This window comes from Arvicanthis niloticus, chromosome 26 (genome assembly GCF_011762505.2).
Source record: "Arvicanthis niloticus isolate mArvNil1 chromosome 26, mArvNil1.pat.X, whole genome shotgun sequence".
In the NCBI taxonomy this organism is placed as follows: domain Eukaryota; kingdom Metazoa; phylum Chordata; class Mammalia; order Rodentia; family Muridae; genus Arvicanthis; species Arvicanthis niloticus.
The window spans coordinates 13,173,708-13,191,483 of NC_133434.1; the positions used below are offsets into that span (position 1 = coordinate 13,173,708).

The 17,776-nt window shown below is 47.1% G+C and overlaps 1 protein-coding gene across 7 annotated transcripts in view; it reads right to left on the reverse strand.

The window, feature by feature from the left end:
- Positions 1-13,468, reverse strand: part of Kmt2a (lysine methyltransferase 2A) — an 80,598-nt gene extending 67,130 nt beyond the window's left edge. For all 7 annotated transcript variants that reach the window (XM_076924946.1, XM_076924945.1, XM_076924942.1 and 4 more), the window contains exon 1: positions 13,004-13,468. In XM_076924946.1, the coding sequence (XP_076781061.1) occupies positions 13,004-13,435 (432 nt within the window). In that variant the 5' untranslated portion in view covers positions 13,436-13,468. The remainder of the gene's footprint in view (positions 1-13,003) is intronic.
- Positions 13,469-17,776: the final 4,308 nt, after the last annotated feature.

Sequence of the window (17,776 nt, forward strand, 5' to 3'; positions counted from 1 at the left end):
CTCATGTTCTATTGATAACTATGTCATATTTGGAAGCTTGCTATCAAGTTCTGAGAAGCCCACACTAGATGGCAATAACTACTTTTTAAAGAAAGTCCCTGGTATTTTTAAAATTGCTCAGATACTGGAGTCTTTCAAGAAGAAAGAATGTAATTGTACTGCGAATTTAAAAAAAAATAAATTATGGAGGAGGTGGAGAAGAAAGAAAGAAAAAAGGAAGGAAGGAAAGAAGGAAGGGAGAGAGAAAGAAAGAAAGAAAGAAAGGAAGGAAGGAAGGAAGAAAGAAAGAAAGAAAGAAAGAAGGAAAACAGATGCATGGGTATTGCATGCCTTTGATACCAGTACTTGAGAGGTAGAGGAAGGTAGATCTCTGTGAATATAAGGCCTGGTCTCAAAAACAAAAACAAAACCAGAAGAACAGAGAAAGCACGAGGGAATTCCGCGTCTGTCTTCTCCCCTCTGCGGGTGTGGACCAGCATGGCTAGCAATGGAAAACTACAAGTAAAGTCTGAGTTTGGTCTCTCCTCTCTGATGGCAGCAACCATGCACACAGGTGGTGGCCTGTCCTTGCTTTGGTGCCACTCACAGGATTCCTGCAGCGAACCAGCTTTTACAAGCTGTAAAGAGACTTGGTGAAACATAGAGAATAAACTCAGTAGTAATTTACTTAAAAAAATAAGGCACTGATACTCAATTAATTCTCAGTGCTAAATTAAAAAATTTGAACAGTTTAGCACCGCAATGGAGGCCTGGCGGCGGCGGGAAGATGCCTGATGTATGAATTCTGCCCAGAGTTTTAGTAATCTAGATGAATAATCCCAATTCACAGCTCTCAGTCTGACTGTACAGGAAATGCTTTCTGTAACCCAACATATCTAAAACGGTTTCATTCTGAGTGATGCAAACCCTCCACACAGACTCAAAAGCCAAGGGTCAGAGGTTTATATAAGACTCATTCACATGAAGCAAGTTGATGTTAGACTGGAAGCAACTTGCAAGCGTTGCTCCAATCGTCCATATACAGGGGTTCTGGAGCCGAAGACAGACATAAACTCTCTAGGCAATCAATTACTTACTCCCTGTGTGAGGCCACATCTACTTACTCCTGGCTCTTTTTGATGCCTAAGATTTGTCTTTTAGCTTCACTTTAAAAAGTTTTTATTCTCCTATAAAACCACTACAAAAACCATTATTCCATAAAGACATTTCTCTGGAAGCTTACTACAAAAATTAATTATCATCATAAACTGAAAATCCAAATCAAGTACTTCTTGAGAAACCAGTGAAGCCCTGGGATCCCTTGAGGAATATTAAAATATATAAAACCTGATCCATATCCTCAAGGCTGAGTGAAGCTGTATTTATTGACTCACAAGAAGGGAAGGTAGAGAGAGGTCACGTTATACATATGTAGGCAGAACTGCATTTTAAAAATTTACCTCCGGAGAGGATTATTTTGGTAACCTTTTCCCATCTCTATGACAACCATCACTGGCAACAGTTCTTCTTTCAACACCACCCGCCATCAGTTTAAACCTACTTTCTCTTATCTCAGTATCAGTGGAGCTAGAGTTTTTGAAGAATTGTAAGCTATCCCTTAACCCTTCATTCGTTCAACCTTTCCTTACTGACTTTTAACTACATTATCGGCTTTTGAGTCTCCTCGCAACCATCCCCAAGGTCTCCTCATCCCTTTAAAGCTGAGGCACCTAGAAATGGAAACAACATCCAAGCATGGGGATGACCAGTGCTAAATGCTATCATTATAAAAGACAATGCCAACTAATCAGAATAGCCCAACATCACTTCCAAACCCCTGCCTTGGAGTGCCTTTAAAACTACGTCCTGGATGGATCCCTGAATCTGAGGTCAGCCTAGTGCACATAAGGAGTTCCAGACTAGCCAATAATGAATAGTCAAACAGTAATTAATAATGACTCATTAACAAGTCCTGTGATGGTTCTTATACTTTCCTCTGCCATATGTATGTATATGCACATGTGTGGGGAGTGTGCATGCTTGCACATACAGAGGGATGGGGTGGGGGATTCTACTCTCTGCGTTATCACCTTGAGACAGAGTCTCTCACTATACTTGGAGCTCAACATTTTCTGACAAGGCTGGCTGGCCAGTGAGCTCCAAGAACCCACCTGACCCTGCCCAGCTCAGTGCTGGATCCAGGCTCATGCAGCCATGCCTGGCTTTTACACGGGTACTGAGCATCCAAGCCCATACCCTCACACTTGTGTGGCAAACTCCCTTACCCACGGAACCATCTTCCCAGCCTATTGTATTTTAAAAAAAAAAGTCAAAATCACCTAGTTGTACACATTCTCCTAGTTTAATCAATCCAAGCAAAGTGTTCCTAAAAGTTCAATAAATACTCACTGATCCATTTGACACAAGAAGTTACCGCTGTAAAACAAACAACGGCTTAGAAACCATCCCAGTCTTGAAAGGTAGTCATAACTACTGGGACAAAGACAGACAAGTGCATGGTACCTATAACAAAAGGAAGCCTGGACCAAGTAAGTTCTTTGAGGGTTAGGTCCAACAGTTTGTAAAAGAAGACACTGAATTTCAACTCAACAGCAGCATCCGTGAATGATTCATGAATGTGTTGCCATAAGGAGATCTGAGTTGAGCCACAGAGTTGAATAAGCCAGAGGCAGGTAAAGAAGTGAAGGCTCAGGCAAAGAGGCTTTGCAAATACACCAAGGCAGGGGGCATAAAGACCAGAGGGCACATGAAGTGTACCCCCTGTACAATGTAAAGCAAGGAAGTGAGACAGTGTACGTAGCAGGTTAAGGTTAAAATGTAGACATGCAGGCCAGGTGAGCTACATAGGGTTGAGAATGTAAAACCACCTGTTTGTGAGAAGTCAAGAGCTTTAAAAAAAACAGTAACAGACTCCTATCTCCATTCGAGGAAAACACTGGCCACACTGTGTGCAATGGAAAGCGGGGGTGGCTAATTAGGAGAGCACCATAATGGTCCTCAATTACAGACCTACACTACACTGTGAGGACTGAACAGCAAACAAGGCCAGACTGAAGAGACTACAACAGCATCATGGGCAGGACTCAGACGTGCAGCGGGTGGGGGTGGGAGTGAAAGGACTTCCACCCAATGAGGAAACACTAGTGAACTCAGAGGGAGCGTACACATTAGGATTTGAATCTTAGCTCTGCCACCTCCTAGGCACAACACTCAAGGAAAACCATCGCCTGGACCTGCAAAGGGCGGTATGAAGGGCTGTAGTAAGCATTTCCTCTTTTAAAAGTTCAGTCATATTTATTTTGTATGTGTATGTGATCTGTGTGCGTAAGTGCAGGTGTGCGTGTGCCACAGTGTATGCATGAAGGCCAGAAGACAACCTGCAGAAGTTGGTTCTCTCCTTCCACCATGTACCTTGTAAGAATCGAACTCAGGTCATCAAGTTCAGTGTGTAGCACCTTTTATCTACTGAGCCACCTCATTGGCCCCAAAGATGTTCTCATTTTGGAGAGGTACTGCTGGGCTGGAAAGATTAAAGACGGTTCAGTGGTTGAGAGCACTTGCTGCTCTTGTAGAGGATCTGAGTTCTCTTCCCTGCACTGACACGGCAACTCACAACACTTGCTAACTCCAGTTCCAGGACATGCCATCCACTCTTCTGGAAGGTACTGCAACACACCCAATGACCATACATACATGGAGGCAAGACATTCATACAAATAAAAACATTTGTTAGATTTATTTTATGTATGAATGTTTTGCCTATATGTATGTATGCATGCATGTATGTACATAAGAATATACAGATGATGGGCACCATGTGCATGTCTGATGTATGCATGTATGTATGTACATAAGAATATACACATGATCGAGCACCAAGTGCATGTCTGATGCCTGAGGAAGTCAGAAGAGGCTTCAGATTCCATGGGATTGGAGTTATGGATGGTTGTAAAGCACCATGTGGGTGCTTGGAATAGAACCCACGTTTTCTGCAAAAGCATTAAGTGCTCTTAACTGTTGATCCATTTCTCTAGCCCCAAAATAAGAATAGTTCTAAAAGGAGAGTTACTACAGAACTGTATGTTTTCTTTTTTGTTTGTTTGTTCCGAGACAGGGTTTCTTTGTGTGGCCCTGGCTGTCCTGGAACTTGTTCTGTAGACCAGGCTGGCCTTGAACTCACAGAGACCTGCCTGCTTTTGACTATCAAATGCTGTTACCTGGCTTCTACTAATTATTTTAAAACTTTAATTCAATTTTTACTATTTGAAGTTATTATTATTTCTCAAAAGTTTCAATCCTCAGAGTTTGTAATTTACAACCCCGTTTCTCTTCTATAATTAAATTGTTAGTTGCACTGATCTCTCTAGAGCAAACAAAAGTGATTCTGTCCAAATTGAAACTTGAGGACAAATGTAAAACAGTTATCAATTACAGACCAATGGAGCTGAACCTGGGAGACAAAAAAAGCAAAACAAACAAACAAACCTGGTTTTTGGTTATGCAACCATCAAGTGATTACATTAATAAAAAGATTAAGAATATCAGTCATAGCCAGGCGCAGTGGTGCACACCATTAGTTAATTCCAGCAGTTAGGAAGCAAAGGCAGACAGAACTCTGTGAGGCCAGCCTGGTCTATAGAGTGAGTTCCAGGACAGCCAGGACTACAGAGAGAGAAAATTAGTCATAAGGATCAAGGGTAGCAACTCCTATGCAGCTGCCTGGGCCGGATCATTCCACAGCTCGAGCCAACCTTCCTTGTTCTCTTTCTCCCCTCTCTGGGTCTTATCTCTGATTATGTTTTCCTTGGCTACTAATGATGCCTACTGTTACCAAGATGGGTAGTTGTCCTTTGGTTTGGTTCCACTTAGCTTACAGGTAACTTAAAACCTAAAGCAAAATCAGTAACATTCTGAAGTCAGGACACACAGAGCATTTGTCATGTCAGGGCTGGGGTCGACAACAGCACTCAGACAGGTTTGTGCATACACACATACACACACACACACACACACACCCCACAAAATAATAAAACAATCCAGTTTCGGTGAAAAGATCATAGCCATCCTGTTGGTTCAACTTCTCATTCTAATAATAACTAGGGTTCCCTATGTGCTAAGCAAAGAGCTAAGTGCTTTGCATGCAAGCTCTCAATTAAGTCTCACAATAAAGACTCTTCTAAAGCATCATTACCCCTGATTTGCAAATGAAGAAACTAAGTCGAGAAGGAGTTAAACTCTACAAGGTCATTGAGCTAATACAGGGTTAAGTTAAGATTTGAACCCAGGCAGTCTAAACCCAGGGCCCTGCTTTATCAGCCTCTAATCACTGGGCTATATTATCTCACACTATTCCAGATTAGACTATGAGATTTGCCATCCCCTCTGTAAAGGCATTTATATATGCACAAATAAAAACCTCCAGCCAGAGAGATTACAAAAGGATTTCCTCATTAACCAAGCTTAAAGAGATGTTATCCTCAAGATTTTACTGCTTATAATTACTGCTTATAATCTAGGGACAGTACTGCGTTTGATCTAAAAATTAGTTTGTTTTAATGAATGGACAAAAGCTAACTTCAGGCACCTTATCAATATTTATTGCTCTAGGAGTGAGATATTTGTTATGAACGTGTGATTAACTTCTCGGGGTTTTAGAAGCAAGTCCAGAAGTAAGCCCACAGAAAACATTCCCTCCAAAACTACTCCTCACAAGTCACGTTCTCTCCTGTTTGCAGACAGAACCACGGTTACTCTGATGCAGTCAAATGAGAATGAGACTACGCAGCTTGTCGACAGTGAGGGTCAGAGCTCTCGGGCAGTACAGATGTTAGAAAGGTTCGTGCTGCTCAAAGTCATCAACAAACATCTCAACAAAACACAAAACCAGAAATGCAAGAAAACAGATAAAATATATGGGAGAAACTCCAACTTTGACACAAACAGCAAGGAAACAAGACCCACCCACTGGTACCTCAGACAGTCTTGCTGCAGCAAGAATTAGAGGTAAATCTTCTGGGGAAATCCCTCCAGTCTCTTTGTCAAATAGAAAAACAACTACTCATTTCAAAGAAGGGGAATTTTCATGTGCTGTGCAGAAAACTGCCAACTAACTATTACATTGATGCACTGTTAAACTAAAATCTAATAGGGTGCTATATTCTAAATTGAAAAAGTTAACCAAGCCTGGCCTCCAGGAAGCTGTGGACTAACCCTTTCTTCTCCAAGTCTACAACTGCATGTCAGGTCTTTAAAAGCAAACTTTAGGTAATGGCTTCAGCTTCATGGTTGGCTTCCCAGGAGGTGTGTAACCCGACAAGGTAAAAAACTCATTGAAATATTTAACAGTGGTGGTATGGATTTCTTTGGATAGGTCAAGAGAAGCAACTCATTCCTTTTAAAACATAAAGAACCATTTTACCGGATTCATTCATTCTCTCAGTTCTAGTGCCTAAGTCTTTCCTCAGGGCCTTCTGAGAGACATTATTGAAGGGAAAAATGAAAGGCTAACAAAGGGCCGCCTTTCTCTTCCTATTCCCAGCATAATCTACCTCAGCCACAGGGCCAGTAGCATCCACACTGTCATAAATGCCAACAATTAGAGAATTAGGCCATAAAACCACCCACTCAGGTATAAGAGCACAGGCCTGCAGCTTATTTAAAGCATGCCATAAAAATCCTGTGAGTCCCTCTCTCAGGCCTTCGCCACTAAGGAAGGACAGGGACAGCAACAAAATGGCCCTCTGTCTGCCTACCTTGCAGTGATGTGTTCAGTAAAATCACCTGCACCCAGGTGAAAGGCTTAAGATCCTTTTCTTCATAAGGATTTCCCATGTCCTCTAGCACACCACATGAGACATAGGAAAGGGCGGGCTACATTCTCAGCACCAGTATACTGGAAACCAAAGCCGAGCCACCTTTTGCAGAAATTATTCTATCCTATTCTAAAACTATTCTGGAAGCTCAGTTCAGTTAGTTCCTGACCTCAAGAAACACTGGCACTTACAATTAATAAGCAATTTTGGTGGGGAAAAAACTAATTCAGAACCCATGAGATGGATCAGCAGGTAAAGGCATTTGTACCAAACCTGACAACCTGAGTTTGATCCCTGGGTCCTACATGATGAAAGAAATCAATCCCACCAATTATCCTCTGACCTCCATAAGAATGCTAAAACATGCATACATGTCCATTCATATGGGCTCTCACACGCATATACAGTAAATGTAATTTTTAAAAAGCTAATTCCAATACCAAAGTTATTTTATTCAATCTGTTCCAAAATTTGGTACAATTTGGGTTCAACCAATAATTTCATTTTATTATTTATCCTTACAATCTAGCAGCCCACAAAAACCACAGGTCTCTGACTTAATTTATTATCAAACTTAATTCCTTAGGTTTCATGAGCCAATCTTGAGGAGACAGGCCAGAGTGAGTACTTTATCCCAGTAAGCTCTTTAGCGTCTACTTCCTACTGGTGCCTAGAGGGTTAAGAATCTGGTTGAAATGTAGGCGCATCATGCCAGATTCATTAGTAATTTAACCTTTCTTAATATCAAAAATGACACACACAAAGAGAAAAGGGTCCATCACAACCATCCTCAGGGAGGTTACTACTAGTACAGCGATAGTCACAACGCTGCCCTTCCTCAGAACCCAGGCCACCAGGCTCTCTCCACCGTGGCAGAAGAATGGAGACAAGATATTCACAAAGGACCCGATCGAAGGCCTTCAGTGAAGTGCTAGAAGAGAGCTGAAGCCCTGTGCCAGCACTAGAGGAATGTGGGCAGGCACCAAGAGATCTTAATTAGGAGACCTACAATTAAAACACAGTGAGTCTCCAAAAGAGAGAGAGGCGTTGCAGTCTGTTACGCCTCCGAGCAGGCAAAAGTACTGCTGCCACCCCCTCCAGCCACAGAGTAAGGGAGGCAACTGGCTGGCACGGGCTGCACAGCTGCTCTCTGGAAGGACAGCTCCAAGGTGAGCAGAGAGGAGAAGTGTAGCCCAAATGGGAGCATGGTCTCCCAACCTCAAGTCAGAAGGGAGCTTGCTATATTGTGAACCGTTTCCTCCAGGAGCATGAGCCCTGGGATGCTTAATTGGGAAAGAAGGGTGGAGACATAGTATTCGGCAGAGAGAGAGAGAGAGAGAGAGAGAGAGAGAGAGAGAGAGAGAAAGAATGAATGAATATGAGAGAGAGGGAGGGAAGGAGCATATTAGCCTAAGATTGTATTCTTAATATCCATTTCAGAACTTTCTAATGAATAACTCAAGGGAGATGTTATTGCTCTGGACTTACAGATGCATTGATGAGCTGGCGTTCTCTTTTCATTTAAAAGCTTATACACTTAACAAAATATATATCATCCAGACTGTAAATAGTTTCCGTTTAGGTAAGAAAATTCCAGCCATGAAAACAAATCTAGCCAAACAAGGATATAACGCCAGGGTTCTACAGGTACTCAGCATTTTATTTCAAAGTTGATCTTCGAGTCAGACACAGTGGTGTCTGCCATCCGAACAACGTTAAGAGGCAGAGGCAGGACTGCTTGAGCCTAGAAGTTCAAGGTCACCATGAGGAACACAGCTAGAGCCCAACACATGGGATCTCCAAGTTGGTTGTCAACTTCAGCAAAACCCTTATGGCTTTTCCATACAAGAGAACTTTCCCACCAAGATGAAATTTCTCCTAATACTGTTAGTGAAATGGGCAAGTCTGATGCTAAAAGGCAGCAAAGAGTCTCACTTACTCTGGATCTTGAAAATAAACTCAGAATAAGAAATCCTGATCTAGGTGTGGTGGTGCATGCATCCCTTGGGGGACACCAAGGCAGGAGGATTGACAAATCCAAAACTAGTCTGGACTACACAGGGCGTTCCACGACATAGGGCAAGAACAAGGCTTCATGATGATGACAATAATGAAGAAGAGGAAGAACAAGGAGAACAAGAAAGAGAAGAGGAGGAGAGTAAAATAATGAAACAGAAAGGTTTGTGAGTTATTTAGTACAACATCATTTATAGATCAGAAACTTAAGGTAAAAAGTGAACTTCCCAGTCAGGCATGGTGGCACATGCCTTTGATCCCAGCACACAGGAAATGTTGAATGGCAGATCTCCACAAACTCAAAGCCAGCCTAGTAGTCTACATAGTAAGACCCTGACTCAAAAACAAACAAGCAAATAAAGCATATGAACTTCTCAGTGTGTCCTAGCAGATGGGGGGGGCAGTAAAAAAAAATCACAGACCCTCTCCAGCTGCTTTCCAGCTAGATAGAGAACTACCCTCTTCTCTAAGCCCAATCTAAAAGCCTGCCCCAGGCCACAGGGACTTCACTGAAACTTTAAATAAAAACAAATATGCACCTCGTTGTAATTCAGCTTTAATGTCACATATAATTAAAGAGTGCAGTGTTGAAATCAAGAGAAAAGCACCTTTAACGTGTTGAGAGGTGACATGAAAGGCACATGAAATCAATGAGGGCCTCCAGGTGCTAAAAGATTTCTGAAATGTATGTCAAGGTAGTACAAATTCTAGTCAACAGAAGATGCTGCCTGGCTGGATGACAGCTGCTGCTGACACCACGAAGATCACGGAAAGGAAGTACAGGACTCAGACCTCTGTGATGTCCTACAAACAAAGCTTCAGATCCACTTCGTAACTTACATAGGGCGCCCAAACGTCTGTGTACTTTGAAAAACCACCTCATCATAACAGAATGGAGTCTCAAGGACTCACATGTTGTTACCAGAGGGACTTCCACCCAAGGAGAGCAAGGAGCCAATGGCAATGAGGACAGGTCTCCTGTGGGCAACACGGTTCCTACCGGGGGATCTGGAAGCTCGGTCACGCAGCTTTAGAACTTAGCTTTGATTATACGCAACTCCGAGTCACTATTCACATAAAGCAAACTGCATTTTAAAGGGGTTAGAATCCATCTGGGTCCTATAACCATTTCAAGAGGCCAGACAAGACTTCCTAAGACGCACAAATAAGTTCTAAGACGCAACCTTCAGGATCCTGAAGTGTATCGGCCTACAGTAGGCCCTGCGGGACTCTCATGGATGTGTAAGACTACATCACAAAATGCTCAGCTTCTCTGCTGAAGCCACCACGAGCAACACAGAACTCCCGACCCATGCTAGACAGGCTCAAACTACCAGACAGAAAGCTTACCAACAGCCCATTCAAGCCCAGTTCAGGAAAAAAAAATAGTAACACTGGAATCTGATGCAAGGAGTCAACCACTCTTCTCACCGTCAAACAGCGTTACACCACAAATTTCCAGGAAGGCAAAATAAAGAACTAGCTCACAACCCTCTCAGAACACTGACAGGTAAGAAATCCTTAGTACAGGACTAAAACTTTCCTGGTACTTTGTCAAAGACCAACAGATAAAATATTCTGATGCCCAGACAGACATTAGGTCCCTGAATCCAGGGGTGTCTGTCTATCTCTGTCTGTCTGTCTGTCTGCCTCTCTCTCTCTCTCTCTCTCTCTCTCTCTCTCTCTCTCAGCAGTCTCTGCTGCTGACTTTGCTTTTGAATATGTGATCAGAACATTTAGAACTTGAACACATGGTCCTTCAATACAAAATGCATGCCAAGCAACAGAACGTTGCCGGCTCAGGAATCCCCTTAAAGCAGACGGCCTTCTCCTAATAGACTTCCTTATTTTACTCAAACACACACAGTACTAGAATTCTACATATAACCAGTCGAGTCTCAATTTTGAAAATATACAGCAGATGAATGATATGTCAGTGTTAGGTGGTGTTTTGTTTTGCTGCTGTACCTTTTTTAAAAAGCAGCAAAGTCAACTCACATGTAGGCACCAACTCCATGCAAGTGACCTCAACGGCTCATCCTTTTCGCCATGTATGCTTCTGGTTCTCCAACTACCCAAAGATCTGTGTTGTTAGCTTAGAAAATACAGAATTGGCCTTTCAAAAAATAGTAATAATCTACAGCAAACAATAAATACTTGCAAACAACCCTGTTTACTGCAGCTGCCTTCTGAAGGCTGGGAAAAGGGGGTGGAGACAGAGAGGCAGGAAAAGAGGATGCTGCAGCCAGCAAGCTACATAGCAAGGAACACGCCCCCATCATGTCCTCCTTGCTCTGTCAGAGGCGGTTGTCAGTCTACTGAGCCAGCTGCCTTAGAAACAAATTTTAAAAGGAGGCTGGAAGACTAAAAACTTAAAAGAGAGAGAGAAAGAGAGAGAGAGAGAGAGAGAGAGAGACACACCAGCTCCTTGAAAGGAGAGGCAGGGGTCCCTAGGATCCCCTCCCTCCCAAAGGCTTTGCTAAATCTAAAGGGGTGCGGGGCACAATGGGCCACAAGGGGTTTGCCCAGGACATTTTGTGTGCCCCAACGGCAGTGCACGCAGGAAACGGCTGGTTGCTATCTTTCCCTTTCTGTTTCAATCAACAGCACTCCAGAGCAGCAAACCCCTACCCCCGCCCCCCCTCACTTCAGCCCCTGGCAGCTGCTCTTCCTCCCCCTAGAATCCCCCATCACATTCTCCCTCCTCCTTCCCCCGCGATTCAAACTGCCCTCTCTGCATCCAATGGAAAACAAATGCGCATCGCCACTGACTGAACCTGAACTCAACTTCCCTTCCCAGGGCAACTTTAAAAAAGGCTGAATACCGCTTATCAAAGCATCCCGGTTCTCAACCGTTTACCTCACCCACCTTGAGTCTCCCACTAGGAATCACAGAGAGCCTTACCTCCTCCTTCTAAAGACTAACTTGGCTTCATAATCCTCCTTTTTCTCCCAACCCAAAGCATCAACAACCACCACCACACTAAGGTAAAACTATCCCTTTATCTACTCTCATCCCAACCCGGCTTTCCCTCCACCCCCTTCTAAGACCCAGGATTGGCCTAGGAAAAGGTGGATCAATAATGAAATGACGAGAAAAAAGAGAAGGGCGGGAGGGAGCCAGGGCTAGAGGCTGCAAGCTCTCAGGCGCAGTGGGTGGGGTAAGAGAGCAGCTGCTTCCCTTGGGAGGATGCAGTCCTCGTTCCCCCACAAACATCACCCCTCACCGGGGCCCCCTTTCTCAAGAGCTGGAGGGAAACCCTGCTCCTCTCAAGGAGAATGCTAGAAAGTAGTTCTGCTCCAAGCCTAGGGAGACACTGGGCCATTTTCCCTCTAACACACCTCTGGTCCTTCCTCTAAAGGAGGGAAAGGGGTGGAGTTGGAGGTAAATTCCTGACACCAGCAGCCTAGGAAACGTAGCCCTGGAAGATGGGGAAAGAGACAACGCAGGGAGAGAGCACTGTTATCTTCGCAGTAGAGATGAGAACAGACAAGGTGGAGAGGAAAGCGTCCCCTGAGGGGTAGGGCGGAATGAGGAGGCCCGGGGTGCAGGAGGTGGGAGTGGGCTGGTAGTAGAGGTGAGAGAGACAAGGGGGAGTGACTGGCAAGGTGAGGACCTGGCTGGGGATGGAGGGAGGGTCTGTCAGGTTTTCGGAAGCAAGGTGCAGGAAGGAACCTGGATTTCCCAAGGGCTAGGATAAGAACGTGGTCCTGGATGAAGCCACCACCCAAGAGATGTCCAAGGGGAAGACTGTGCTAGGAGTAACACATCTGCCCGGGGAAGGAGGCGGAGATGTGGCGGGATCAGGTCTCTGGCAGAGGGAGGGAGGAATCTGGCTCGGATGAGGTAATCTGTGAAAGGGAGGAGGGGTTCAGTCCCGGGATGGGAAACCCCCCGCAAGGGGGTCTGTGCCAAGGGATTTGGGGAAGGGTCCAGGGAAAGAAGGCGGGACGGGGGCTAAAGGCCCTCAACCAGAAGGCTCTGAACCCTCGGGTAAGGGCGCCTGGGGGTCTGCAGCCCATAAGGGAGGTCCTAAGATGGGAGGGCCATTTGCCCCGCGTAAGGGACCCCAGGATGTTTCCAGAATTGGGATGCTCCTCAAACCTGCATGGGGGAGGGGAGGGGTTCCTCAGAGGGTCGAGACCCCGGACCTGGGGGTTCCTCGCCCCCTTACCTCTCCGCTGCCGCCTCCCCCGCCGCTCTCTCCAAACACTGCCCGGAACCGGCGCAGGTTGGTGCCGATGGCGGCCGAGACCTGCAGCGCCGCGTCGAAGCCCGGGCCCACCCGGAGCAGGGCCGGCCCTGAGGAGGCTGAGGACGATGACGAAGACGAAGACGAGGCAGACGACGAAGAGGCTGCTGAGGCGGCGGCCGCTCCCCCTGGAACCCCAGCCCCGCTGCTTCCCGCCGCCGCCGCCGCCGCCGCCACCGCCGGGGGGGAGGGGGGCGCCCCGGGGCCGCCACCGCCGGCCGGGGGCCCGGGGGGAAGCAGCAAGGCCGGGACGCGTTGCCGCGGGGCGCCCCCTAGGCCCCGGCGCCCCCCGCCGCCGCCGCCCCCGGTGGTCCCGGGTCGGGCGGGGAAGCGCCACCGACAGCTGTGCGCCATGTTCGCCCCGTAAGTGAAGCAGCGAGAGGGAGAGGCGACAACACAGGGGGGCGGGGAGGCGGAGGGGGGGGGGAGCGGCGGGCCCCGGAACCTGCCTAACCCGCCTGGCGCCGCCCGGCTGCCCGTACCCCGCGGCCCGCTATGCCGAGCGCCGGGTGGCGCTCGCCTGCCCTGCAATCTGCATATGGGCCTCTGGCCTCCGCCTCCGCCGCCTGGAGGCCGCTGCACTATGCCGAGCCCCGGGCCCGGCTCCTCCCGCCCGGCAACCTGGATAAGTGCATGCCCCGCCCTCCGGGAGCGGCAGCGCCAGGGAAGATGGGGGGGGGGAAGGAAGCCCTGGAGCCCGGAGCGGAGGCGGGTTCCGGGGAGAGGGGGGAGGGGGCGAGGGCGGCGGGAGGATGGAGGCGGAGGGAGCGGGTGGCCCGCAGCCGAGAGAGCCGAGAGGCCGATTACACACGTTCCCGGGACGCGCAGGGACTTGAGCGGCCCTGGAGAACCGCTTCCAGTGCGGCGCGGCTGCTGGGTCCCCGGAGGAGCGAGCCTTCTCCTCCGCTTTGGAGAGCGGCGGGCTTAGCCCTTATGGAACGCTTCTAGAATCCAGAAAGCTCCATTGTACTCCATGCAAAACCGAAGCGTCGCCCAGTTGCTCCTATGCAAAATGGCAAGGCTCTGGGTGAACGCGCCTTAAAAAAATAAAATCCAATAAAAGAGGAGCCCCTCCCATCTTCATGCTTGGAGCTCTTTCCAAAATGCACACAACCGAGTGGTCGCCTCCGCCACCTCCTCGCTCCACTGTGCGCTGGAGGGAGATGAGGGGCTTCTGGCTTTCGTGCCCTTCTCCGGAGTTGGGGTGCGTTTTCCCAGCCCAGGCGTTGGAGCCACAGCGTGCGCGCTGCGCGAACGACCTGGCGTTACAACGGAGCTGAAACTGGGTGGCTAACGGACAGGGCCTGGAGGGAAGAGGCGGGCAAAGGCGCCCCGCCCCTTCTTCCTCCGCTTCCAGCCTGCCGCTGCATGCAAAGCAGACCCTAATGTATGCACGCGGAGGGAGGGGGCTCGCCTGCACATTTCTCATGATGGGGGTTGGGGGGGTGAAGCCCGGCGTTGGGCATTATGATACACTGGGTGGAAGGGGCCCGCCGCTGGCGAGCTCTGCACGCAGGGTTAGCAAGCCGAGGGGGAGGGAAGAGGGATGGGGCCGCGGCGGCGGGTGATGATGGGGTGAATATCCACGGGGTTTACTTTATTGCGGGAAATAGGAGAGGGCGCCTCCAGCAAGGCGTTAGAAGCCTGCGGGGATGGAAAAGCCAAGGAGGGAGGGAGAGATTGCTGCCCGAAGAATTTGCCTTGGCTGAGGTTTAGGGATCGATACACTGCCTGCAGACCCGGAGCTGCCTCCATCTCCCCCCAACCCCCAGCCGAGGTGGAGTTCGCAGGAAGGTCACGCAGCCACCCAGGTCTCCCGCACCCGTGCCCGGAGCTGCTCTCTAACTAGGACCTCCCCGGGTGGCAGATTTGGGGACGGCAGGGTGGGTCGTAGTAAGGCAGGTAGCAACCAGCTCCAGCCCACTGGAGGGTGTACTGCACGCCTCCAGAGGTCCACGGCCTCCTGGTGCTGAAAAATCTACGTCCTTCCTACAGAGAGACGTCTGTGCCTGAATAGGGGGGAGCGGGGGGGGGGGAGGGAGCGAGGAAAGGAACAGAGAAGGGGAGGAGACATAGTCAAGCCCCAACTCCCCAAACTCGTCCGGGATCGATCATCCTTCCAACCACTCAGGATGGGGCCCAGATGGTTTGCAAAACGCACATTCACAACTGCGCACACACAACCAGATTCCGTTGTTGCTTCCCGTGGCTTACTAGGTGCCGAGAGGGTAGGAGCTGCGAAAGGATATTAAACAGCAACCCAAGACTCTGCTCAAGACATAACACACCCCATTGTGGACGGTTTCTCTATTGCAATGTATTTAGCGTTGGGCTCTGGGGTTTTTGCTTCAGTATAGCTGCTCTGATCAGTTACAGATTGGCGACCACGTGGAGTCCCTCAAGCATCCTGATTTGTTCCCTCTCTCACTCTTTCTCGTTTATTTTTCTTTTGTATTTGCCGCCCCCCTTCTTTAATATGCATAACGGCCTTCAGAGGTAGTAGGCAGGGGACTGAGTGACAGGCTTTATATAACTGTGTCAACAGGATTTCTTCCCGCCCTCCACCTTTGAGAAAACAAACCCGCTAGATTCTGCGTAACTCCCGCCCTACATGCACAGTTGATTTAGCACAGGTGGGAGGTCTGCAGGGTGGGTGGCAGCAGCAAGAATAGAGAGTATTTGCAGGTTGTGAAGCCATGAGCCAGGAAAGTGGGAAAGAAATCCTTGAAAAATTATCTAGTCGGTCTCTCTCTGGCTGATGCAAAGCGACCTGGTATAGCTCAGAATCTGGTTTATGACTGGATGTTTTAGAGCAGAAATAACTAACTCTTATTGAGTACTTTCAATGACCCAAATGTTTTATGTACATTCAGTTCTTACTAATCATGTAAGATAACCCTTATTTTACTGGTGGGGAAACTGAGTCTTAGAATAATGTCCTAGGCCACATACATAGGGATAGGTCTAAAACTTTAGTGGGGTCTAATACCAATATCCAATAAAACGATCTTGGCAGAAGGACATTCAATGGGAAAGAGCTTGTCTAACATTTGGAAAGAAAGCCCTGGGTTTGATCCTGAGAAAACACACACACAGACACACACACACACACAGGGTTAGGGGGGTTGCACTGAGAGAGATTCTTTTTTACCTTTCTCATGTTACCCTAAAAATGCATGTGCTTTGTTTTTAGTTGTAAAGTTTAACTCATTTCTCTTGAATATCTGTATGTCATAAGGCTGATTTTTTTTTCTAAATAGTTACTTTTGAGACATGGACTTACCTATCTGAGAGCGATCTTGAACTTATGTAGCAGCCAAGGATGACACTGAATTTTCTGCCTCTGTAGTTTATGTGTCCTTGTTTTTATGTGCAGCATGGGGTGACCACAGAGGACAAGAGAGGACATCAGAACCTCTGGAATTGGAGTGGCAAGCAGTTGGGCACCACCTGATACAGGTGGGAAACAAAGCTCAGTGGGCCATTAGAGTGGTACCCACCCTTAGCTGTGGCACTCTCTCTCCAGCCCCCTAACATACACACCCTGCTTTTTTTTTTTTTTTTTTTTGAGTCTAACTGGTCTAGACCTCATCTATGTAAACCAATCTAGCCCCTCAAACGTAGAAAGGTCCTCCTGCTTCTGTCTCTGAGTACTGGAATTACGGTCACGTCTGGCTTCATGTGGTTAAAATGTTAATGAAATTTAAAACCCCACTGCATGGGTTCTGAGATAGCACACTGCTGACATCAATTTCTATCGTCCTTTCATGGTAAATATTTCATAGCAGATGTTACGCTAATACTTCCAAAGATGACCTATATCTAAACAAGTGAGTTCATAGAGAACTTTGTCCATAAATAAAAGACTATCAAGTTTTATATGGCATCCCAGTGGTTTCACTTAATCAAACTGGGAAATTGTTTTTAATACTCTTGGGGATGTCTGAAAACATGCAGTTTTTAAACATGCAGTGGAAATGTATTGTGGCTTTCAATCCACTGAATGGCCTGCTCCTTCTCCAACCCTTCCTCCTCCCCCTAGTCTCTTTTTTTATTTTTACTTTATGTAGATGGGTGTTTTGCCTGCATGTATGTCTATGCACTACCTATAAGCAGTAGCTGTGGAGGCCATAAGAAAATGCAGAATTCACCCTAGACTGGAGTTATAAATGACTATGAGTTGCCATGTGGATGTTGGGACTCGAACCTGGGTCCTCTGGAAGAACAGCCAGTGCTCTTGACCACTGAGCCATCCTCTCATCCAAACAAAACGAAGCAGCGTTTCACTGTGTAGCCCAAGTTCTCCCAGAACTCACTCTGTAGCCCAGACTCTGACATCAAATTTGAGGCAATCCTCTTGCCTCTGTTGAATACTAATATTATAGGTATGACCCACTATACCTGGCCATTCTATTCAATTTCACATCATAACACGGTGCCCAACCTTGGACACCACTTTGCAACTGTGTGATATAACTTTAGTATCAAGTCTCAGAAGTGCAGTTGCTGAACTCCAAGCACGGACATTTGTGATTTTGACAGATGCTACCAAATTGTCCCCAGTAAAGCTTGTCCTAGTAATTCATATTCCCATCAGCAATTCTAAGGGGGCCTTTTTCTCCATAACTTTCCTGAAAGTTTTTTCTTAACCTTCTTGATCTTTGCCAACCTAATAAAAATGCACATATTTTACAT